The sequence below is a fragment of the Penicillium waksmanii genome (genome assembly GCF_028829765.1).
Source record: "Penicillium waksmanii strain IBT 27052 chromosome Unknown utg000001l:1.0-4852451.0:1.0-4856178.0, whole genome shotgun sequence".
NCBI classification, from domain to species: Eukaryota; Fungi; Ascomycota; class Eurotiomycetes; order Eurotiales; family Aspergillaceae; genus Penicillium; species Penicillium waksmanii.
Genome location: NW_026643248.1, coordinates 1039994 through 1062588, shown reverse-complemented (window position 1 = coordinate 1062588; position 22595 = coordinate 1039994). Strand labels below are relative to the sequence as shown.

The 22595-nt window shown below is 46.9% G+C and overlaps 9 protein-coding genes across 9 annotated transcripts; 4 read left to right on the top strand and 5 right to left on the bottom strand.

The window, feature by feature from the left end:
- Positions 1 to 460: 460 nt before the first annotated feature.
- Positions 461 to 1874, bottom strand: N7481_000377 (uncharacterized protein; the record flags this gene model as incomplete). Its single annotated transcript, XM_057259596.1, has 3 exons — positions 461 to 1437; positions 1542 to 1702; positions 1759 to 1874. 3 exons carry the CDS (start codon positions 1872 to 1874, stop codon positions 461 to 463), a joined length of 1254 nt encoding a protein of 417 aa, XP_057127428.1.
- Positions 1875 to 3024: 1150 nt separating this feature from the next.
- Positions 3025 to 3333, bottom strand: N7481_000376 (uncharacterized protein; the record flags this gene model as incomplete). Its single annotated transcript, XM_057259595.1, has 1 exon — positions 3025 to 3333. The coding sequence occupies one exon, from the start codon at positions 3331 to 3333 to the stop codon at positions 3025 to 3027; it is 309 nt and encodes a 102-aa protein (XP_057127427.1).
- An 820-nt stretch (positions 3334 to 4153) lies between these two features.
- On the top strand, positions 4154 to 4878 carry N7481_000375 (uncharacterized protein; the record flags this gene model as incomplete). Its single annotated transcript, XM_057259594.1, has 4 exons — positions 4154 to 4227; positions 4311 to 4511; positions 4627 to 4715; positions 4790 to 4878. 4 exons carry the CDS (start codon positions 4154 to 4156, stop codon positions 4876 to 4878), a joined length of 453 nt encoding a protein of 150 aa, XP_057127426.1.
- A 690-nt stretch (positions 4879 to 5568) lies between these two features.
- On the bottom strand, positions 5569 to 6303 carry N7481_000374 (signal peptidase complex subunit 2; the record flags this gene model as incomplete). The annotated part of the gene is made up of 3 exons (XM_057259593.1): positions 5569 to 5805; positions 5878 to 6176; positions 6270 to 6303. 3 exons carry the CDS (start codon positions 6301 to 6303, stop codon positions 5569 to 5571), a joined length of 570 nt encoding a protein of 189 aa, XP_057127425.1.
- Positions 6304 to 6637: 334 nt separating this feature from the next.
- On the top strand, positions 6638 to 7731 carry N7481_000373 (ER membrane complex subunit EMC3; the record flags this gene model as incomplete). The annotated part of the gene is made up of 5 exons (XM_057259592.1): positions 6638 to 6687; positions 6752 to 6785; positions 6863 to 7229; positions 7300 to 7461; positions 7544 to 7731. 5 exons carry the CDS (start codon positions 6638 to 6640, stop codon positions 7729 to 7731), a joined length of 801 nt encoding a protein of 266 aa, XP_057127424.1.
- A 218-nt stretch (positions 7732 to 7949) lies between these two features.
- N7481_000372 (uncharacterized protein) lies at positions 7950 to 8687 on the bottom strand (the record flags this gene model as incomplete). The annotated part of the gene is made up of 2 exons (XM_057259591.1): positions 7950 to 8045; positions 8103 to 8687. 2 exons carry the CDS (start codon positions 8685 to 8687, stop codon positions 7950 to 7952), a joined length of 681 nt encoding a protein of 226 aa, XP_057127423.1.
- Positions 8688 to 9068: 381 nt separating this feature from the next.
- Positions 9069 to 11111, bottom strand: N7481_000371 (flavin monoamine oxidase family protein; the record flags this gene model as incomplete). Its single annotated transcript, XM_057259590.1, has 1 exon — positions 9069 to 11111. One exon carries the CDS (start codon positions 11109 to 11111, stop codon positions 9069 to 9071), a length of 2043 nt encoding a protein of 680 aa, XP_057127422.1.
- A 1613-nt stretch (positions 11112 to 12724) lies between these two features.
- On the top strand, positions 12725 to 16221 carry N7481_000370 (MET18/MMS19 family protein; the record flags this gene model as incomplete). The annotated part of the gene is made up of 6 exons (XM_057259589.1): positions 12725 to 12806; positions 12889 to 13162; positions 13238 to 13335; positions 13388 to 13527; positions 13576 to 13764; positions 13822 to 16221. 6 exons carry the CDS (start codon positions 12725 to 12727, stop codon positions 16219 to 16221), a joined length of 3183 nt encoding a protein of 1060 aa, XP_057127421.1.
- A 3185-nt stretch (positions 16222 to 19406) lies between these two features.
- Positions 19407 to 20225, top strand: N7481_000369 (uncharacterized protein; the record flags this gene model as incomplete). The annotated part of the gene is made up of 1 exon (XM_057259588.1): positions 19407 to 20225. The coding sequence occupies one exon, from the start codon at positions 19407 to 19409 to the stop codon at positions 20223 to 20225; it is 819 nt and encodes a 272-aa protein (XP_057127420.1).
- Between the last annotated feature and the right edge of the window lie 2370 nt (positions 20226 to 22595).

Here is a 22595-nt window from a genome sequence, read left to right as displayed (position 1 = left end):
GTCTGTGTTCTTGTTACTGGAAGCTGTTTTGAAATCCAAAGAGAAGAAAATTACATGTTCGAATTTTGAGAAAGTGGAGTGGGTTCGGTGGCTGTCTTCTTTTCTGTTTTGTTTCTCTATTTTTCGAAGAGACCCCGTGCACTTGATATTGTTTTGATGTTACTTCCCTTCATTGTACTTTGTCGCATATTTTGTCTGCTGAATCATTTTTTCCCAGTTTTATCTTTCTGGGCAGCATTCATACTTGAGCAGTTACACGCGAGGGGGGCGCAGGGCCTAGCAGTTTCATTCTTAACTAGCATAGCATATCCATTTATGCGAGTTTAGATCAATTTGACTGTGTTTAATTTCGATTCATCCTATTGTACTAGTACGAAGCTACCAATAACCAAAGGAGAATAGAGAGAAATAAATAAACAAAAAGCACCAATACCCCCCCCTTCAAGCCCTGGAGGTTATACTAAACCAGATCCCTCAATTCAAAAGTCGCCGCATTCCTAAGCGGTCGTTCCCTCCTCTGCCTCGGCGAAATCTTATGCCAAAACTGCCAAATAAGCGTACTAACAATCGTCGTAGGAAGAGCAAAAGCCCAATAAATCCAAATCTCCCCACTCATCGTAAACCCAGTCCCATCATCATATTTAAAAAAGCTCATGCTAAATATTGACGAGATGAATGTTGGCGGTAAGAAAACGAAAGTGACGAATGCGAGCGTTTTGAGTGCCGTGCTGTCGGACATCATTGCGTGGCTGATTTTCACGGAAAGACTTGCGTCGTGTTGGGCTACTGTGTTGAAGGCTAGTTGGATTTCGTGCGCGAGGCGCTTTTCGTTGGCTGTGCTTCGGTGGCGGAGGCTTGTTAGGCAGCTTTGGTTGAATTCGAGGCGGGATTGGATTGATTGGAATGTTGATTGGGATAGTGCGCCAGCACTAGTGCTACCAGTAGCAGGAGCAGTAGTAGTATCATCGTCATTCAAGCTTTCTGTGGAGATGAGAGCTGATGATGGAGGTTTATGTGCGTAGCGCTGGTGGTGTCGGAGAAGCTGCTCAATGGTCTGCACAGCGACATCAAGGGATTCCGTAACGTGAACTGCGTGTCGGCCTATATCGTGGAGACGGCGATAATCGGGTTGGGGTCTGCCGGGGGGTTTCTCTGCTTTCTCGAGAGCGCGGACGTGGTCGCGGATTGACCAGACGGCCGAATCTTGTAGTTTGACAATTTCCTCTAGCATGTGGGCGTAGGTCCAGAAGGGGTCTTTTAGGATGTCGGGTGATTCTTCTTCTAGGTCGGGGGTTTGGGTTAGTCGATGGGTTGGGTCGAAGTAAATTAGGGCTGTTTGGTTGGTGTGGGTTATCCAGCGTGTGAAGGTGTTTGCTTTGGACCAGTCGTATTGTAGGTCTTCTTCTACGTGTTTGATTTCGAAGTAGGCCCATGTATCTGATTTTGTTGTTAGTTTTGGGATTGGGATTTGAGAGGTAGGTGAGTAAGGAGATCTGATTGATTTGAGAGTCTCCGTGGGATGGTAGAATAGATAAACTCACTAAATCCCGCGACGGAGTTGGTATCGTATGTTGCTTCACATCCGAAGTAGCCGTTTGAGTTGCGGATTGACGGGGACCAGAGGGTCTTGGGCATACAGAATGTGTTGATGAAAGTTTTGCGACATTGTTGGCATTGCACAATTGTTTCCGCGTTTGCGATTCTTCGTATTCTTAGTGACAATCCATGATGTCAAACTTTCTATTTCACCCAACTTACATGATGTATACTTCAGTGTCTTCGGAGATGATCGAGGGAACCTGCCCACGGCCTTGGACACGCAGTTCCGATGTATAAATCTCTTTCTTCGTCCAATTATCGCCATCGCCTGCCATAGTGTAAGTAGGGAGTATGCCGATCAACCCGGGAATGGGTGCAATTTACCTTGTCTCCATTGCAGGATCGGAATCTTCGGGCATAACGCTTTGCATTGAAGATCGAACATATCCAAATAAACACTTTAAAAAATCGATGATCCAAGGTTCAGTTCCCTACTTGTCCAATGAGCGGTCAGATCTATAGTAGATGATGACGATCCGTGAATAAATGTACCACTTCAGGCCTAGGGGATTCCAGGGCAAGATATAAGAGTTAAATAAGGCTTGGCTGACAGCAAGGATGGGATTGACTGCCTGAAATAAAAGCTCAGTCGAGTCGATCGCACAAGAAAGTGGCTGAGTAGTCTGATTCGGTGCGGGGCAGCCTTGCCAACGCATCACGAAGGCTTGGCAGAGTGAGTTAGATTGACGAATGAACTAACACACTCTAGCGCCCGGGTGAGAGGGCGCTTATGCAGACTGTGTAGGCAGCTCACGTATGCACCCGGGCAAAATATCCTTGTCATGCGGATATGACCCGATCAGTGGGCTGGAAAGTTGAAACACTGGTCTCGTTCTTGTCGATCTTATGTGCTGCATGCATGTACGGAGTATATGGGAAAGCAGACATGACTGAGTGCAAACAATTCCCTCTGCGGAGACTGGGCTTTTCAAGCATGGCCCCGAGGAGACACAGCCGGGGTGAGGAGGTTGCAACTTGCAGGGTGCTTCGCCCCATTCTGATCTGGCCAGCAACTACTCTTCGCGGTAAAAGATCATGGTAGTTTTCCTCGTAGAAAGCAGGCGAAGTAAAGCGAAGTAAGTCATGTATTCTGTTTGAAGTGGAAACTTCAGATATTGAAGCAGATTAGTTTGCAATTAAACCGTTTCAGCCCTCTTCCCGCTCATTCCTCTGCGCCAAATATCCACAGCTACCAGCACCGTCCCTTAAATGCCATCGGTTTGCTCTTCTCGCGGCTGATACGGTTCAAACGGCCGAATTCCAAGGACTGCTGCCTGGTACTGCGCAAGTGAAAGGCCGAAAATACGGCGGTACTCGTCTGTTTTAAGGTATCTCAGATCGTCCCATCTTGCCCCATCTTTCAAGTCCAGCATGGCAAGTCTCCTCGCGGCCTCGGATATGCCTGCACTGCGTCCAACAGTGGTTTCATAGCCAGAGGGGCCGAATACAGGCAACGGCATTGGGCTGGGTAGCTGTGTAGATCTCCAGAAACGCAGCAGGATCGAATCGGACGTCAAAGAGATATTGGTAAAGCGAAACATAATTCTCAACATCAACGGGAACCTTGGTATAGACTTGCATTCTGTGCTGGTAATACCCTTCCGGCTCGTTGAATTCCTGAACCGTACACAATCGTCCGAGAATCGCGAATTTACCCTCGTGGTCCAGGTACTGCCGCTGATGCCATCTCGGCCGTTCTGCGTTGCGCCGGGCAGTCTGTGCTGATCTGGGCATGGCTCTGCAACTCACTGTGTAATCCAAAAATTGACAATTGTCAGAGATGGAAAGCTTGATCGCTCCACGATTCAAGATCTTGGTAGGTATTGGGGCGGATTGCCCGCTGACTAAAATTCGTTTTGATATCTGTACCGTTCCCTCCACTATCACCCAGAATCAGTCCCGGATTGTCAGGCGTTTGCCAATAATTATTTGCCGAAATGGCTCAGTTCTTTGGATATGACCTTTAAATAATGCATCCCCTTCCTTCTTTCTTCAACCATCAATTGCCATTTTCGACTTCTCCCCTCCGTAGCATCCCTACGAATATCATGATGACAATTAAGTATAGGAGTATCTACTCAAGTGCCTACTTGGGTATCTAAATAGCTTCCCAGCTAGTAAGCTACCTAGAAAGAAGAGCTTTCACATATCACTAGCCAGATACTATAGAGCTCAGTTGTGGTTCAATGTCGTCACCGTATATGAATAGATGAAGTAGTCAATACCCGAGGGGTCTGAGGAAGGAGCTAAGCGGTAGTGATTATAAAGCGTACTTGCCCGTTCCCTCTTAATCCATGCATGCCTAAGGTTGCGTATCTGGTATCTGGTCGTACTTGCCTATTTAGTTGAGAAACACGTAAACATACCATGTCAACAATCAACATTCAACACCCGTCGAATTCCAGTATCCTTTGTAAGCTCCCCTCCCTACGTGGACATTCAGCAAACAGGCCAGATTTTGACATGGAATGGTCGAACCAAAGCCAATCCTGTGTCGCCAAGTCCACAGACACGCCAGCATCTTCGTTTGAAACACTAGACACGCCAAACGACAATGTCGTTTGACACTGACACAATATTTATCGACGATGCCTCGTCACCATCCGCTCACTCAAACCTGCTTATCTGGTCCTCATCATTCAATCGCACTCTCAAGAATTGAGAAAACATGGATCAATTGGTATTTGGATGTAGCTAATATGATGTATAAGCCCCCCCGTTAACCTCGACCCCCAGCCCGGAGACCCTCCGCCCTCGCCTCCGCTGGCCAGCGCCCTCAACACCATGGCGAGCTTGTTTGAGCGTCTGGAATGGACGGGCATAATTGCCATCCCCCTCCTCGCCCTCGCATCTTGTACCCTGTACCGGGTGCTGGACGCCGAGCTAAGCGTCCACGAGCGTCGCCACCGACGGTATGATAACCACACTTCTAGACATATATACAATAAAGATTACACTACATCATGACAGAACGCCATGTATTGCTCCTTGGCCAAGGTTACGGTATATGCTAACTTTACACTATAGCGCGTTTCCAGAGGCAGACACCGCAGCCGAGGCCGCTCGGAGGGCTTCGTTTCAAGAATCGCCGTGGACAGACCACCAAAATCTGCAGTGTTCGGCGAAGAAAAAAAATGAAGCATGTACTCGATATGTGTGTCCTGAAGTCAGCATAGGAATTCCAAGACAGTTCCGTTGGCTCTGCAAAATGGGAAGATTGTGGTGCGAGATGCTCCAATCCAGTTTGTTCGACAACGACTTGCTTTCCCTTCTCTTTAATTTGTGTCAAGAGTGTTGGCTCGGCACAGGGCTCCGAGGCAGGACCTGTGATAGTCTAGGCAACCTATAATTTGGAAACGGAAATGAGCATAAAAAGTTGCACAAGGACTGTGTTCGAAAGAGTGACCTGGAGGTCCGGGAAGCTAAATGCGAATGCAGCACTTGCTCTCGCTGTGCCATATTTCTACGAGCAAGAATGGTGGCTTTCTGGCATTGCTTGAACTGAAAAATGGTATAGATTTGGAGAAGAGAAGTCCAAGAAGCGATAGATTTCAATATGACGACTATCCAGTTGCAAATCATACTAGTACTTTACAGAGATCGCTGGTAGCCACAGAGATAGAACACAATAATTGACTCATCGGTGATCCTCCTCAATTCCCGACGGAGACCCTGTTCAATTCAAGATATTTGCGGGACTGAGATCGCTATTTAGTGGTAGCTTCTAAGATTCATAATGCCAGGCTTGCTTTACAGCATCACTACAAGATTACTACCAGAGAATAAGTTTCTCTAGTCTGTATGCGCTTTGAAGTAAAGTAAAAATTGCTCTTAATCAATATAACATGACATGCAAAACCCCGCTGAGGCATCAAATATGCATCTTTTCTTTTTTTTTCCCCAAAAGGAGATCAAGACCTATCAAAGACCCCCGTTGCATTGAGATCACATCTTCTCTAGTACTATCAACTAGGAATCCTTGGCAACCTTCTTCTCGTTCTCCTTCGCCGCCAGTCTCAAGATATCAATTTCGCTCGACAACCAACGACGGAATGGCTCAGCGTGAAAAACACCTTCTCCAGAGAACCATGTGGTGAAAGGAGCCTCGCATCGCTTATCCTGTAGTACCTTTCCAGTGGGAGACTTGTATTGCACGCGCAGCTTGTATTGTTTGGAGAACTTCTTCGAGGATGAGGAAACGGTGATCTATTGAGGGAAATTTGTAAGCAAATGAGTCCAAAATAACTTTCATAGATGACGGGCAAGAGAAACACGAACCGTCTCTCCAGTCTTGCGTTTGCCGGCAAAGACCTCGCCGGCCTCGACGGCCCAAAGCCAGAAAGTCAGGATACTGTTGAGGGTGAAGTATGAGACGACTGCGGCGATGATCCAGGGGGAGCTTGTCGCTTCCCAGCCTAGCGTTCGGTCTGCGTAGAAAGTGAAGCCTGCGATTGCGATGGCGCTGTAGCCCAGAGCGAAGCGGATGTTGCTCTTGGAATGGTCGACTTTGAAGGCATATGGTGCTGGAAGAGTGCACAGGTATGGGAGGAGGGCATCATCGGTGGTTGACTTGAGGTCTGTATAAGGCGATTTGGTTAGCTATAATGTTCATTATTTGCGGAATTCGCTATGTAGTAGGTAGAGGTGTTCTATGAAGGAGTAGAGCTGACCATTTGTCGAGTAGACAGGAACCTTGGACGCCATGGTGGAGTTGCAAATTAAAGTCGCGAAGCAAGATGTGTGATATTGAGTCCAAGTTTGAGAATTTGAGCGTGTAACTCTGGAGTATGTGACCCTAGGGTTGGAGAGTGTTTATCGCGAGGACACCGTTGCGGGTTGAAGATGGGAACCTCAGGAAGGGAAAGCTGGAGCTCGCGACGGACCAATCGGCGGGAAGACCTCCACCTTTCCACTTCCACTTCTTCCCTCCCGCAACTGCAACTCCTCCTCTTCCCATCCACCCCCTTCTACCTCTACCTCTCCCCTCTATCTCCATTGATCTATTCCGGTTCAACAACAGACATCTGTCTTTCTGATCATGGCAGTTCAAGGGGTGGAGCAGACCATCCTTAGGGATCCGGCCCTTTTGTGAGAAACCACGTCCCTATGAATGTCGAATCCCCTCCCAACCGAACTGACCATGACAATCTAGCTACTGGATTCTCTTCCCAATCTCGGTTGTTATGGTATGATTGAAATCTTCTGTTCCTACTGTGTATACAAGCCAAGAACCACCGAAGCCCTAACTCTTACGTCCGAATAGATTCTCACCGGAATCCTGCGCCACTATGCCACCGTCCTCATGAACACACCCCCAAAGTCCCCCTCGACTCTCGCCGAATCGCGCGAGCGCCACGCTCTTCTTCGCGGTGTTAACTTGCGTAACCACGCCGCCGCCGTCCTGGATCAGGAGTCCTTCGAGGCTCGTCGGAACTACATGGTCGCCGGTTTCCGCAGCGGCGCGTTCTTGAAGGACCCCAACAACCGTGGTCAACCGCCCGCCAACCCAATGACCGATCCCCAGGGAATGGAGGCCATGATGGGCATGTTGAAGGGAAATATGATGATGATGATTCCCCAAACTTTGATCATGAGCTGGATCAACGCCTTCTTCTCGGGTTTCGTTATCCGTAGGTTTTCCTCTATTTCTCTGCGAATGCTTTGTCTTGGTTATTACGGTCTGCTAACGAGAGTTTCTAGTTAAATTGCCTTTCCCTTTGACTATTCGTTTCAAGTCGATGCTCCAATCTGGTGTTATGACCCGTGACCTGGATGTGAAGTGGGTGTCCAGTCTGTCGTGGTATTTCCTGAACTTGATGGGTCTTCAGTCGGTTTTCGGATTCATCTTGGGAAGTGACAATGGTGAGTTACTCCGAACCTGCAGATCGCCCGGTCCTCTTTCGAAATTATTGTATGGAAGATGGAAACTGATTCCTCTTTACAGCTGCCAGCCAAATGGCCCAGCAGGTGGGTATGGCCAACCCCGCGGCTATGATGAACCCCATGCAGCCCGGCCAAGACCCCGACAAGCTGTTCACCAGTGAGGCTGAGAACCTTGAGGTTATGGAGCACTTCTGCATCCTTGACGGAGTGGAGGAACGAGTTCTGCGCAACTTTGCGCAGATCAACTAATTTAAAGTTACATAGAATGTGATAATTTGGTACTGGTTTAGGAGTCTGCGTGTATATATATACTTTACGGAGAGGAACCACTAGTCCTAAGCAGAAAATATTCGAGAACTTGAAGCTTTTTACTTGACGATACTACTACTAGTACTAATAGTATAATGGATGACCAAAAACCAGTTCCAAATGTCATTAATTATCGTATATCATGAATAAATCAGTCTTCAGCGGCTGTAATTGATCACCTTATTGAGAACCCAAACCTCACCATTGGCAACTTTCTCCGCAACATTATCTACTTCAATATCACCCGGTTGAATCTGATGCCGATGGTTAGCCAATTCCCGGCACCTTCCAAAATATTCCCATATACACACCTTAATCTTGTCACCCTCCTTAACCCACTTCAACTTAACCCCACCAAGCGTCTCGACCTCCTCCCCTTCAACCCAAGGACTAACAGGAATAAGATGCGCCTCTACAAAACGGCGCAAATTATCCCTCGCCCGGTCTTTCCCATCTTGCCCCTCGTACGCATTCACCTCGCCAAACTTGGCATAGTCCTCCGGGTCCTCCCACGGCTTCCGGGGTAGGGCCTGGACTGCGCTGTTGCGCGGGGCGAGGACGGTCAGGTTCTTGGATGCGTCGTTTAGGCGCTGCGAGATCGAGTCGAAGTCTCGGGTCAGTTGGGCGAAGATGTTTATGCCTTTTGTTTTGGGAAGGACATCGGATATTATAGGCTCGTCCGCTTCGCCGCCGTTATTGGGCGCTGGCTTGGGGTTTAGAATTCCGGGGATGAGTCGGTCCATGATGGGCTGGTGCTGCTGGTGTTTGTCTTGGTTTTGGAGAATTAGGGGCCGTTGACGGAGGCTGTTTGGAAGGGCAAAAGTCCAGATTGCTGTGCTTGAGCTGATGAATGTGAATATTATGACCAGAGACGAGATGAGATCGGTGGCCCGCATCTTGATTGTTTCTTGCTTTGCTTGAGTTGGCGATGGCCAGAGGCCCGCCATGACGCAAGGGGTGCACGTGATGTGGCCAGCCACTTCCAACTATGGCTGATGGTGGACTAATTTGGTATAGTACAGTATAAGCCACAATATAGTTCTATCCAACACAATCCGAAATTCGGTTTTCAAATATGCTAGTAATAATACTTGAAGTGCATGGAAGTATATTCGTATTCATTTCGCGTTTATCTACATAAACTCCTCAAAGCCAGGGTCAACAGCTACACCATCGGCCTGGTACTCAACTGCCCTGCCCAGGTAGGTACCAGCGTGGTACTGGCAACAGGTACTACTGTAGGGACGATGAAGATAATCTATTCCAGCCCTGAGCCCTCACAACTTGATCCAGCGACCCATCCATGTTTCCACAACAGACTTCGCCTCATCAACCAGTCCGAGATCTAGCAGCAATTGCGTCGTACCACGGACAGCAGAGTCCAAAGCCGAAAATATCCACGCATGGGTATAGCTAGTATGTTCACCGATGAAAATGGTCTTCATCTCGGTCTGGTAATAGGCAGGCAAGTAAAGCTCTTGCTGTCCAACAAGTGGGTCAGCCCAAGCCCCAGCTTGATGGTGATCGAACTCCCAGCACTGTCGATCATAAACCCCGGTGAACTGTTCTGCAGCAATTTCGCCGTGGACTTCAATCATGGTCCTTTGAATAAGCGCAACATGCTCCTCGGGATTAAGTGCTGCTGCAGATCGTGCAGGGGTGCCAGAGATATACGAAGCAAGAATAACACCAGGCCCGGTGCCGTTCATGTTGTATGATGGATAGCAGACATTTCCAACGCCGGAAACATCTACTGAGCCGCAACCGCCAAAGATTGGCTCCTCGAGGTGCTCCCAGAAGCGAGTTTTATAAAGCAGAGCCATTTTGCAGGCTGGGTCATAGTTCAGTGTAGAAATCGCTCGACTCAGGAGAGACGAGTAACGCGGCAGATCCCATAATCTGACCTTGCTGAATGGTGCTGCTACAACAGCGTAGTCGTATTCCTTTGTCTCGGGCGCCATTTTCAGTGGGTCCTCACGCCACGCTACTGCAATTTTGCCGGTAGTTTCGTTGTAAGCTAGACCCTGAATCGTGCGGTTGAAGGTGACTTTGTCGGCGACATGTGGGTAGAAAGCGCGAGGAAGTGATTCTAATCCTTTGTCAATGGTGCGCCATTTTGTGGCAGCGAAGTAGACCTCGTCATAAAAGTCGCCCCAGATGGGAGAGTCGGTTGTACCAGCCACATAGTCGGTCACATTGGCGTCGTATCCCAGCGCATACTTTAGATAACCAGCTTCAGACCAGTGAAACATGCCATCGTCAACGGCTTTCTTGTGGGCTTGATACATATTTGTTGCAATCTTGCGGAGGGTTTCGCGGTTGTCGAGAGTCGTATAGTTTTCATATGCGGCCTCTGCATCGGTGACAGCGGTTTCATTGGAAGACGCCGCAGTGTATACAAGTGACACATTTGCCGCAACCTGGGCGGCTGTTGGAATGCGCCCATTAGGTAGACGGTTACCACCTGAAGCTGCAGGGACATTTGGTCCATTTTGAATCCAAGGAATAAAATTGACTTGTAGCTCAGGTTTGTCGGTATTCATCTTATTTAGCGTCTCTGCGAGCTGGAACACCATACGATGGTCTTGAATCTCAAGCGTCTCATTCGTGTCGGCGTATGTGATGCTGACGGGGAAACGCATGGGACCCATCTCTTGGTACTGATACTGATCCGGTGAGGTGTTGTTGAGATATTTTGTTCGAATTCGACCGCCAACTCGTTCTGAAGATTCATAGATGTGCCAGTCGTGGATACCGACAGACTCAAGTAGCAGACTGGTCATAAGGCCAGACATTCCACCTCCAAGAATAGCGACGGAGGTATTCTTTGCCTTGGTGACGAAACTCTTTGCATTCTTCTTCGATTTCATGTATGCCACCCCGTCAAACCAAGGTCCCATAGAATCCGCGACATCTGCAATGCTCTCTCGCTTTTTCAAATCTGGAGATGAGATTGGGATTGGAGAGGAGCGTCCGACAAGAACTGATTTGGAGAATGCATGTAGACAATGCGAGTGGGGTGCATCTTGGGGGGTCACCCAGACAAAACGTTCAGGCTGAGCGTCGCGTTCCACAAAAACGGTCCCGAGATCGTGGTGGCTGTGTAAGGGTGATTCGATGTCGCACTCGGCATATACAAGTTGTAGTTCTCCTTCGAATGACTTGTCGATAAACTCAATGTGAATGTTGTGCAATGAGTCAGCTACCACGCTGGTGGGTTGATTAATGCGAATCCTCTCGAAGTCTCGTTTGGCAACACCTCCTGAAACGATATCAGAGAACAAAACCAAGCCAATGGCCTGATATAAGTGGGCTTTCATTTTCATTCGAGCTAGCCAGACAGCGTCTAGAAAAATGCCTTTAAAATGTGTGGAATTGCATCATCTTGGTGCACGATATCGAAGACTTTATAAGTAAAAGCCCAAAGTATAGACCATTAATATTGGGTGGTGTTACCAAATATCTACCGATTTCTGTTCATAGATAATAACGATTCGGCCTTGTTATCTTTTCTGGAGATGTTTACACCGGATCCGGTGGGATAAACACCCGCTAGCGGTTCTCGAGCGTCGTGATTGTCGGAATCAAGCATTGCGAACGACCAAAACCAGTACGGAGTTTAGGTCTCGGAAGAAGAATAGGAAGGTCCATTGCAATCGAAGACCACGGCCGAGATTGAGAAGTTCAAGTTCATGATAGGATTCGCTGAGACGGCCGAGGAATAGTTATCGCGGCAGAGAAGAGTTATGACAAACCCGAGCGACTATCTTATCAGAGAGGAGCATGGGGCTATCCGGAGAGTCAAGCGAAGGGCGTAGGGCGTACTACGCTCATTAGCCCTGGGAATTCGTAGGCGAAGCGATAATGAAGTGTACATTGTATAGGACATTGTAGCTATGATTATTCATTGAGAATGACCACACTCAGGGTCTACGGTGTTAATGTCTCGAATCTTTGTGGAAGCCGTGACTGAAACGCTTTTTTTTAACTGACGCTGGCTTGCGGACTTGCGGGGTGGAATATCCGGGGTATCGGATGCTCATACGCGTAGTGTCTGTACGTCGGCTAGGCATCGTCGGTTGAGAGGGGATGGCAGCCACCTTTCCAAGGAGGGTTAGATCAAAGAGATAAGAAAGCAAAGGATTGCCTATTTGGAACCACTCGTATCATCAAGATATATCCAATCTCCAATCACCAATAAGACACGAGTCGACAATAGTCCGGCAGTCTTGGCGTTGCTGCTTGGCGTGGTTGCTTATCGCGGCTTAACCGCACGGTTATTCCGGAGGCATAAAGTGGGGGTTTGTCCGGTAATAGCGGGTTCCTGGGAGATGATCTCAAACAGTTCGCATTGGTTTTGTACAATTATGTTATAAGCGACACCCTGATATACATAAATCTGGATCCAAGGCGAATCTGGGAATCCTGTTGCCCGGCCTGGACGATGAGGTTGCCCTGAGGATCAGGGATCAGGATTTGGAGGGCCTTTTGGGAGAGTTAGTGGAGTGTGAAGGGAAGATATCTAGGATCTCTTTCAGAATAATTGAGCAAATTCCAAACGGGCCACTCACAGCTGCCTATTACTACCCAAATTTCACCAACATCAACCCTAGATGACTAGATTATTGAGCTCCTTGCCAACAGTCCCAATTATGGGCTCCTTGGATAGAGTATCGTATAAGAATCACCATCGTCATAGCTTCAACATTTAAGCTTTCCTGCAATTCATGATTATTTTATGTTTTCAGTCCTGTAAACATGCAAAAACCTTAGGTATACAAAGTCTTGGCGCTGCCCCGTGAGTGCGGGGTCACCTGACTGTTATCGATAAGGGCCGCAAGAATCGAAAGTGGCACTCACTCGTTGCTTGCTTCCTCTCGTCGTTACTTCTCTTGCACACGCTTGGCTTGTCTGGTCGATCAAATTGACAATCATGTCGGCCCTACAGACTTTCTTGCTCGTGGTGGACCATGACAAAGAAGAATCCAAGCGCATTGCCGACTCCGTGGCCCAAGGTAAGTCACCGCAAATGCACCCCGCATTCGCCCACCCGCATTGGACCGATCTCATGACCTTAACCGAGGCCTTTTCATATAGACCTCGAAAGCAAGAAGATTACCCTAATCGAGATTGTTCAGCAACTCGGTGAATACATCAACGATGAAGACCCAATCCTGCGCGGAAAGGCGGTCTCCTTCCTCACCTCCGTTATCAAGTCCCTCCCGCCTAAATACCTGTCGCGACAGCAGATACAGGTCTTGACGACATTCTTTTGCGATCGGGTAGAGGATGGGGGTGCAATTGCTGGCCTGGATACACTCCAGCGGTCAGACCGCTTCACCAAGGACCTGGCCATTAATACCGCGCATGCGTATGTTCTTTTGAGCTTCGATTCATACATCCCTAGAAATGCATGATAGGGAGAGTAATGCTGACGTTTGTATAGACTGTTCTCAAACTTCCAGGATCTCCAATCCCGATCTCAGTCGCAGCGATTCCAAGTTTACCAACTGTTGAATGAATTGATGCTGAAGCACCGAAAGGGTGGGTTGAAACCTCTTGCTCAATTGGTGAAGGCTTGACTGACAAATTCCAGCGCTTCGTGACATGGAAGAAATTTCACTTGTTGGTGTGGTAGACGTCATGACTGGAGAGAAAGATCCTCGCAATCTGATGGTGGTGTTCTCCATCCTCAAGGTGGTCATGATGGAATGGGACATCTCCCACTACGTCGAGGTATGATCTCTTGACACAGAGCTTGAAATCACCGCTAATCCACTGCAGCTACTATTCGACTCTGTCTATAATTACTTCCCTATTACTTTCCGGCCTCCACCGAATGACCCTTACGGAATCACCGCGCAAGACTTGAAAGATCGACTACAAGACTGCCTTTCTTCAACCAGTCAGCTTGCCCCTCATACCATCCCGGCATTACTCGACAAGTTGGACTCTACATCGCCTAACGTCAAGGTATGCACTCATAAATCCAGGCTTTACAGCTGAACTCTGCGTCTGACTTCTTTCTAGAAAGATGCTCTCAACGCTCTTATTGCGTGTGTGCACTCCTACAGCCCCGATACCGTGTCGCGATATTCCATCACCATCTGGGAGGTTTTGAAGTTTGAAATCCTCAATGCTCAAGAAGAGTTCTTGTCCGAGTCATCCCTGGAAGCCCTCCACGCCATTGGACAACGACTTTCCGAGGGGGTTACAGAGATCTCGCAAGATCTGCCTCTCGCTCAATATCTCCGCCCCATCACCAAGGAGTGCAGCGAGCAACTTCAGGAACCCCAACAAAAGCAGGCAAAGCCCGCTCAACAAATCCTCAGTGCGCTCTCGTCGTCCTCACCGGTCGCTTTCACACTTATTGTGCAGACGGTCGTCGCTCCTATTTTCACCATCTATCAAGAAGCTGATGGGATCGTCAAGCAAAGGGCTCTTCTCGAAACACTGTCGGTGTTGTTCGAGTCTGCCATTGAAGTCTTTGGGCAATGGACAACTCGAGGTGGCGAAGCGGCTATCGAGAACCCGTTGCTGGAATTCAAGGATCAGTTCTCAGATGTCTTCGGCCAGGCCTTGATGGGTTCTGCAAAGGAAGAAGTCTCATTCCGGGTATCCGCGCTGAAAGGATTCCTAAGGCTCTCGACTTTACGAGACTTTTTCCAGGACAACGAAGTTGGCTTGTTTGTTCAGTACTTGGACGAAATTCTTTTGAAAGAAGAGTCAGTTGGTCGGGACGACTTGAAAAAAGAAGCCATTGCAGCGCTTGCAGAAATTTCCAAGTACAAGCCACGTTTGATTATGGACATCACATTCCCTGCCTTTGTCGCCACTCTGCCTGATGAGGACGATGATACCAATACGACATACCTCTCAACCTTGGATACATTGGCCAAAATCAGCGTTGAACGGGATATCTTCGAGACTCTCTTCCGTCGGCTGTTCAGCAAGCTGTCAGTACTCCTCCAAAAGGAGCAATCAGGATCTGTCGCGTATCCCCGAGCCATTTTGATGACTCTTCTCTACGTGATGGATCAGAGGCAAATGGAATCTGATCCAAATCTTGATTTGTATTTTGATAAAATTGTCGTGGGTCTGTCTCGCAACGTTGCAGAAGCAGCATCTGGGAAAGCGAAGAATCAAATCTTGAATGATCCTTCCATTTTGGAAACTCTCGGACGACTGTGCAATCTTCTCGTGCGATCATCATCAGCCCAAAAGCAACAACAGGTCGCAGAAAATGTCTATAGCTTGTTTGCAACGCCATCAGACTTTTCGCCTGTGCCTTTCTCACAGAACACAACCGCCGACCATGAGCGAACTATCATTCTATCAACCTACCTCCTTGCAGGCTTGTCTAAAGACTGCAGTAATAGCCTCCCATATACCTTGCCCAACATGTCTGATCTGCTTTCGGACTTGGTGCGCCGCTCACTCTCCCAAACCACTGAGTCAGCTACTAGTCTCGCGTTCCTGCGGCACCTGGCATTGCTCACCAACAAGTTCCTTTCAAAGCAGGACTTGAATATCGCCGAAAAGCTCTTCGACACATTGGTTTCCCAGGATCCCCAATCTCTCAGTCCGGCCGCCATCCGTACTATTTTCTGGCTCGCTAAATCACTCGTCCTTCGCATTGCGCCAACTACCACTCATATTCTGACCTCGCTTCTGGGACTCCTTTCATTGCCAAATCAGCAAACCAGCTTCTCTGCCGCACGCGGCTTTGCGATTCTACTCGGTGATGACGATGTACTTTCTGTGGTGAACGGAGCCCAAGTTCGTCTGCTGGCCAAACAGCGCGTCTTCACCACAGTCATTCCATTGATTTCATCTCGTATCCGTGATGTCAATGTTGCCGGTAACGACGATGCCTCTCAGGCTGCGAAAACATCTGACCACATCAAGCCCGCTCATCTGACTGCTCTTGCCGGCATCCTGTCTACCATCTCGACAGCTCTGGTTATGCCTGAGCTCCCTACTCTACTCCCTCTTCTTCTTCAATCTCTCGATTTGCAGACTGCCGACTCGGTTGCCGTCCGCGCAGCAACTCTGGATACTCTCGCTGTAATCATTCGTGACAATGGCGTTGCGGTTATTGATCAATGCGGACACGTTCACAGCCTTGTCTTGAGACTCCTGAAAACGACGGAGATCAAGACGGTATCTGGAGCGGTCAACACCCCTCGTCTTCGCGTGGATGCCCTCAAATGTCTGTACCTGCTCGCCACGAAGCAAATAGTTTCCGAGGCTGCGCCCAACGCTCGTGCTCCGGCATCTATCTCCCCACTTCTTGCCGAAAAGACCCACGTTCTGCGATCTTTGCGCTTTGTCTTGGATGACCCTAAGCGTGACGTCCGTAAGGCGGCCGTCGACGCTTCAAGTGCTTGGCTCCGTGGAGTGGACGATGCGCCAGAGGACGAGGATTAAGCATCGCCAAGTATTTCCTCTCTATATATGCCTTGGCGATTTCGACCGGTAGCATAAAGTTTAGCATGCATCATGATTAGAATAGAAACGTCCATATTCGATCCATACAACTTTCGGTCATTTGAAACAGAAAGGGTAGTAACTACTACTAGTGCTCGAGAGCGGATGCCTGAGAAATAGGAATTGGATGTCCAGCTATACACAGCTCTGCTACATACAGAATCCAATAGACCCGAGAAACTCATCATATCGACCAAACAATATAACCAGATATTGATCGTTCAAGTTCTCGGGCTGAAAATCCTCCTTCCTCGGACAAAAACTTGAAGTTCCTATTTCGGCCCACACACTTTCTGAGTCCAATCCAGAACACCATCCACCGCAAAATAACCACAAGTAAGATCACCACAGCAATCTGAGCTAATACCGCAACCACTGCCCACTATAACATGCATCAATTATTAGTCTTCGATCCTGGTAAACGTTGAATCACAACCATATCCCTCACGTACTTTTAAAACAGCTAGTTTCGGAAATAGGCGCCGCGGTAGTCAAGACCGCGAAAGAACCGAGCAAGAAAAGATTAAGAAACTTCATTGCATCGTATTTCGTTTCGGAAATAACTTTTTTTGTATGGTAATTGTGAAGTGTGTTGGAAGTGGTGATTGATTGATTGATCGTTGGGGCTGTGCTGTGCTGCGCTGCGCTGTGTAACTAAGAAATGGAAGCGGCCGTTCGAACCAGTGGATATCGGAGAGTCTGGAGAATAGAAAAAAGAAAGTGAAGAAACTCGTCCAGCGAAATCAAAAATGAACTTTTATGGGCGAAATGTAAATCGGCGAGAAAAGCAGAAAAAAGGAGGGTGTAATTAAATCGACCTGCGATTCAAAGAATGGACTGCAAAAGAGCGTCGAGTCTGAAAAGGAATAAATTCCGGCCCCCGGCGACGCCCTTGTTATATTTTAAGGTGGCATTTATTGCTGCGTCGGTTCTGCCTCCTTGTTGCATTTTGATTGGTTCGTGGGGCTGGGCTGCTAGGGGCGAAGTGTCCCTCGGCGTCGCGTTGTTGTTTCAGAATGAGCACCACCCCTTATTACTTTCTGTATACCCCGAACGCCGGCTGTTACGGGGGCCAGAAACCATTTATTCAATGTCTTGAATGCATTTGGAGCCAAATTTGAAGCGGTTATTACCTCATAAGCTCAGGGTAGTTTAAATTTTTCTAGATTGGCGCTTGAGTCGGTCGCTTCGATACAGTTCGTCAAGGTGGCGAGTGTGGGGGGGCCAGGATCGCCAACTATTTTTGTGATCTGCCAAGTCCTTCATTCGTGATCTACGCAGCTAAGGGCTGACGACAGCCCCCGATCACACATTAATCAAGGTTTTTGGCTTACCCCAGCCTTGTGTTGCACTGGTGTTTCTGCCCGGCATCTCAATTATTAGCACCGAATTCACTATATTGATGCATGGCGCTGGTAGAAGACGCTAGGAGCAGCAGTTCACAGAAATTAGAATCGACCGCATGGTATAACGTGTTTTACCTACGAGTCGGCCACCCTAGAACACCATATTAAAAGCGATACATGAAAACTCAATATCTCCACAATCATACCTTTTTTCAGGCTATATTCTATCACATGCTTTTATTTCAAGATATAGATCAGGATTTCTTAATTTAAAACAATTTTATCGACTGTTTTACTAGCTTACCAGTTAATACATTGTAATTTATGTATTTTATCTAAAATTGGTATATTTCGCTACGTGTATATATATGTAAGCTATTTTCAGTATGTTTTTATGAGAAGAACATATCTAAGTTTATAGAACTTCAATATTGAGCTTCTTAATACCATGGTTGTTGAGATATCGAATTGTAATTTATCGTTTTTAATATGGTGTTCCAGGGTGGCCGACTCGCGCGGGTGGCCGACTCGTAGGTAAAACACGTTTGTACTTCCTGAAACTGGTGTCACCACCTACACTCTTTGATCCTTTCTCGAACCCTAATGCATGATATACTATACTATATTAGGGTTAGACTCGGAATATCGATATTCCTGTACATTATGTATACAGTATTTTACTCTCTAGGATACTTCAATTCATGTATCATCACTGTATAGAGTAGCCATTGTAGCTAGAACTTTGCATGAATTCAATGAAGTTAACATGAGGAGCTGGAGTGGGCCACTAAATCTGGTGAGGTGTGCCATTTCCCACTCCCACTCCCGTGTCCAAATGACAATATAAACACTTATTCAGAATCAGATAGCACGGAACAGATAGCACGGAACAGTGAATTACAATACCTTGCTTACAGATTACACTGTAGCCACATGACATGACTTATCGTGAGAATTCAGTTGAATTCCGTGGAGGCCGATAGTGGGTCTCTGTGAATTATATGTCTTCTGTACCCTTCCATTTCAATCTCGGCACTTCGAAAGTCTCCTATGCATCGAGCAATTCTAAGCATGCTTGTTCAATAGCTTTTGACCTTTTAACTCCGATCGCCGATGACTGCAACAATGAGATTTCACATAACGACTACACGGTCGCGTGGATCTGCGCCTTGCCATTGGAAATAACAGCGGCCAAGAGGATGATGCTGTACAAGCCCCATCTGTAGGTTGCGGCCCCTGCGGCCCCTCATGGCGCATGGTCCGTAACAATAGGGCTAGGCGTTATTACGGTTATAGAATAAGCTATTGATTATAGTAATATAGTTCCTGTTTAATTCAACGTTAGCATAGTTTGGCTTCTAGGTTCAACAACAAGTAGGTTCAGTAAATAAGGGCTGTAAGTTAATATAGAGTCAATAATAAACGTATTATAATAAAGGCCCTATAAGTTCCTTTCTTTTTTAATCTGTGTATTTTTATTTGCTATCCGCTTAGATCTGCCGTAGGGGTTTGGATAAATATTGGAATATAAGCTAGAGAGGTAGCCAGACAGCCAGGGGGGGGGCGCTACCGCCGACCTGCATGGCCCGTCATAAGAAGCATTCCGCGGGTAGCCGAACTTCGCCCTCGTTGACCCGCGGATCCGTCACATTCGACTGCAACGACATCTGGACATTCCCCAACGTCGCACAGCGTAAAATCCACAGATCATGCGATAACCCGGACTCCAATTGAGGAGAAACCCTACCTGTGACCAAGTCCAGAAGATGCACATACATCATGGTCCGTTGTGCAGCCCCCATTGATGGCATCGTCGGAGCATACACGGGCAACAGCTTCGCCGTACAAGCCACGATCGCCAGCCTCCTCGGATGCGCTATCTTCAGCTCGTTAGAGCTGATAGTGCTGGTCTTTTCCGTCTTCCGTGTTTATCGCGGCCTGTATTTCTGGAGCCTGCTAGTCTCGGCTTCGTTGGGCGTGATTCCCGATGCGCTAGGCCTGCTCCTGAAGTACTTCGAGCTCGCGCCGATCTGGATCCCTGTTACGCTATCGACGGCCGGGTGGTGTATCATGGTCACGGGTCAATCGCTAGTGCTGTACTCGCGACTGCATCTGGTTGTGCTCAACATGACGGTACTGCACTGGGTGCTGGGTATGATTATCTTCAACGCGATCGCGTTCCAGATTCCACAGATCATTGCCTCGTATGGCGCGGTTTATGACTGCCGTTCTCATTTTACACACTTTTTCAATATCTGGGAGAAGGTTCAGCTTACTGTTTTCTTTGTGCAGGAGATTATCATCTCCGCTTTGTTTATTGTGCAGACCATTCGGTTGCTACGACTCTATCCCGAGCGCAGTAAGCGCAGGAACAATATCATGTACCAGCTGCTTGCGATCAATACGATTATTATATTTATGGATATTGCGCTGCTGTCGCTAGAGTTCTCGGGTCAATTTATCACGCAGACGGTGTTGAAGTGCTTCTTTTATACGGTCAAGCTTAAGTTGGAGCTTGCGGTTTTGTCGCGCTTGACCTCATTTGTTCAGTCGCACGTCGAGCAGGCGCCATCAGGGTTTAGCTACCAACAGTCTTGAATGTTGAGTTGTGTCCAAAGCATCAAAAGGTTAAATATATCTAAATACCTAGTTCCCATGCGAACCTAATATTAAGAAGGCAGCCGAAATCCCGAAATCTGTGCAGATGTACGGGGGGAAACCAAAGAAAACTCGCCAGCCAGGAGACCGCAAAGAAAGAGACAATCAGAAATGCCTTACAAATTGAAATTAACTCAAAGGATTCTCAAGATCATACACATAATTCCTTAACGCCCGGCGGCTGAGCCGAAAGGGCCAACTATCACTGATCTAAATGTAAATGCCTTAGCTAATGCTGTGCCTCCTTGGAGCCCATACAAAACTCCTGTCAGTGTATGTCATCTCAGATGTCAATATCTTAGCGGGTCCTTGTGGGTTAGTGTTAGTTAGTAGACCTGCTTGAAGGCACTTCTCCAAGTCTTCAACATCCTAACCCTCGGCAGTTGAAGCGCGTCTACCTGCTTTGGCACAAGGTAGTTAATTAGGGTTAGTGGCGTCATTGTGTTGGTCGACATGGTAAGGTGGCGTCGAGTCGGCCCGTGGCGATTGCGAATCGTATCGAGGCTCGCTCGTACTGCGTCCAAATTCGGCTTCTAGTTTTGGTCATCCAAAGGCGATCTACCGCCTAGGGAAAAGATATATTGCCTAGGTGAGTATAGGTACATTGCACCGTTTCTGTCTGGTATATGGCCTACCTCTGACATCGAAAGAGGAAGTGCTCTACGGTCTCTTTTGTTTGTCTATATATATATTGATCTGACATTAATTCGATAAAGATATCTATTTAATCTAGCTATGCTAGTCCGGAGTTAGGCCAGTACGCTTGCTTCTTTCTATAATAAATAATCGTATAGCTTCCGGGTATGTTTCCCTGGGAGAGCTATATCTATTTTTCTAGTATATCTTCCAACGTTTACTGGTAAGCCTTTACTGGTGGTTGTTTAGGACTGTATGAGGTTTAGGGTGGTTAACTTCATTCTTAGGACCTATACTTGAGAGATAGTATCCTCTTGTATCGTAGCTCTGGCCTGCTCTTTTGCCCTACACAAATTAATTCTAGGATAAATTTAATAGTCCCCTGCCTTTAATATCTAATTTCTGTTCAATAAGTCAGAAGTACTATGCTTTATATTGTATAGGGTCAGGGTAGAAACCAAGAAAAAGCAAAACTCAGACTAACCTAAGTACAGTAGGGCATAACCTCTCTGCAGTATTTTTAATACTAAAGAGGGGTCGTATATATAATTTATATCTATAGTACCCTTAATAAGGAGATACAAACTATACGATAATATAAGGCAACTTAGATACCTATTATAATTATCTTATTTATAGTCAGTCAGATCGCTTTTTGCAGCAGAGATTCTAAAACCTATAATTAGTAGTTTTTTTGCTACAGCTATATTAGTTTAATTATGTCCTTTAAACCCAGAGAAAGAAACAATAATAAAAATCTATCTAGATTATAACTTACTTAGTTTTTCTTTTTCCTGTATCTAAAGAAAAAGAAAGTAATTATCTAAAGGATAATAACTTAAAAGTATATACTGTACTCTTAATAAATATAGTAACTTACTGCCTCTAAGCTATAGTAATATAAGGACAAAATAGGTAATATACCCCTCTCAGACAAAGCGTCTGTGTATCTTAGCCCAGCGCCTGCTTAACGTATCTTATAGTACCCGTATAATTCTAGATATTGAATAAAAGAGAAGACAGTCAGTACAGACTTTTACAGTACTACTGTAACTATACTCTTCTATAGTACAGTAGATCTTAGCTTAGGGATACCAGCATTTGAAGATATAAAGCTAGTCTCATATTAGCTACTGTAAGATGGGAAAGCTCGCTGGCAGTCTGTCAAGCAGACGGGTCGATCACAAGAGGACAAAACCACCACACTCAAAGAGTGCAGGAGAGAGAGTAGTAGACAAAGCGGTGCCCTACTGAGAAAACAGCATTCAGAGCATTCGAGCAAGGGCTCGAATGCTAGCAATCCGAAATAACGCAAATAACATTGGTGACCCGAAAGGTGGATGGATTGTGTAAGTTAACTATCGTCGAGGGCTTATATACTGCATGAAGGTAAGGCCTAAGGCCTACAACGTCACCTGACATTGCCAGAGCGATTCCCCCACTACACTACTTAGTTAACACTAGAGGCAGACTAAGGGCCGGTTTCAGTGATCTATTCTTACTTTTGACTTTTATAAGGCAAGACAGTAAGTATTGTGTTTGTAGTCAGACAGAAGCTATAGGTATAGTTAACTAATTTTTATACAGTAAATATAAATAGAATATATAAACTCTGGCTGGAATCCTAAAGCTCTATATTCAGCCTTGCCTTAGCCCCGCTTACCCTGTCTTTAT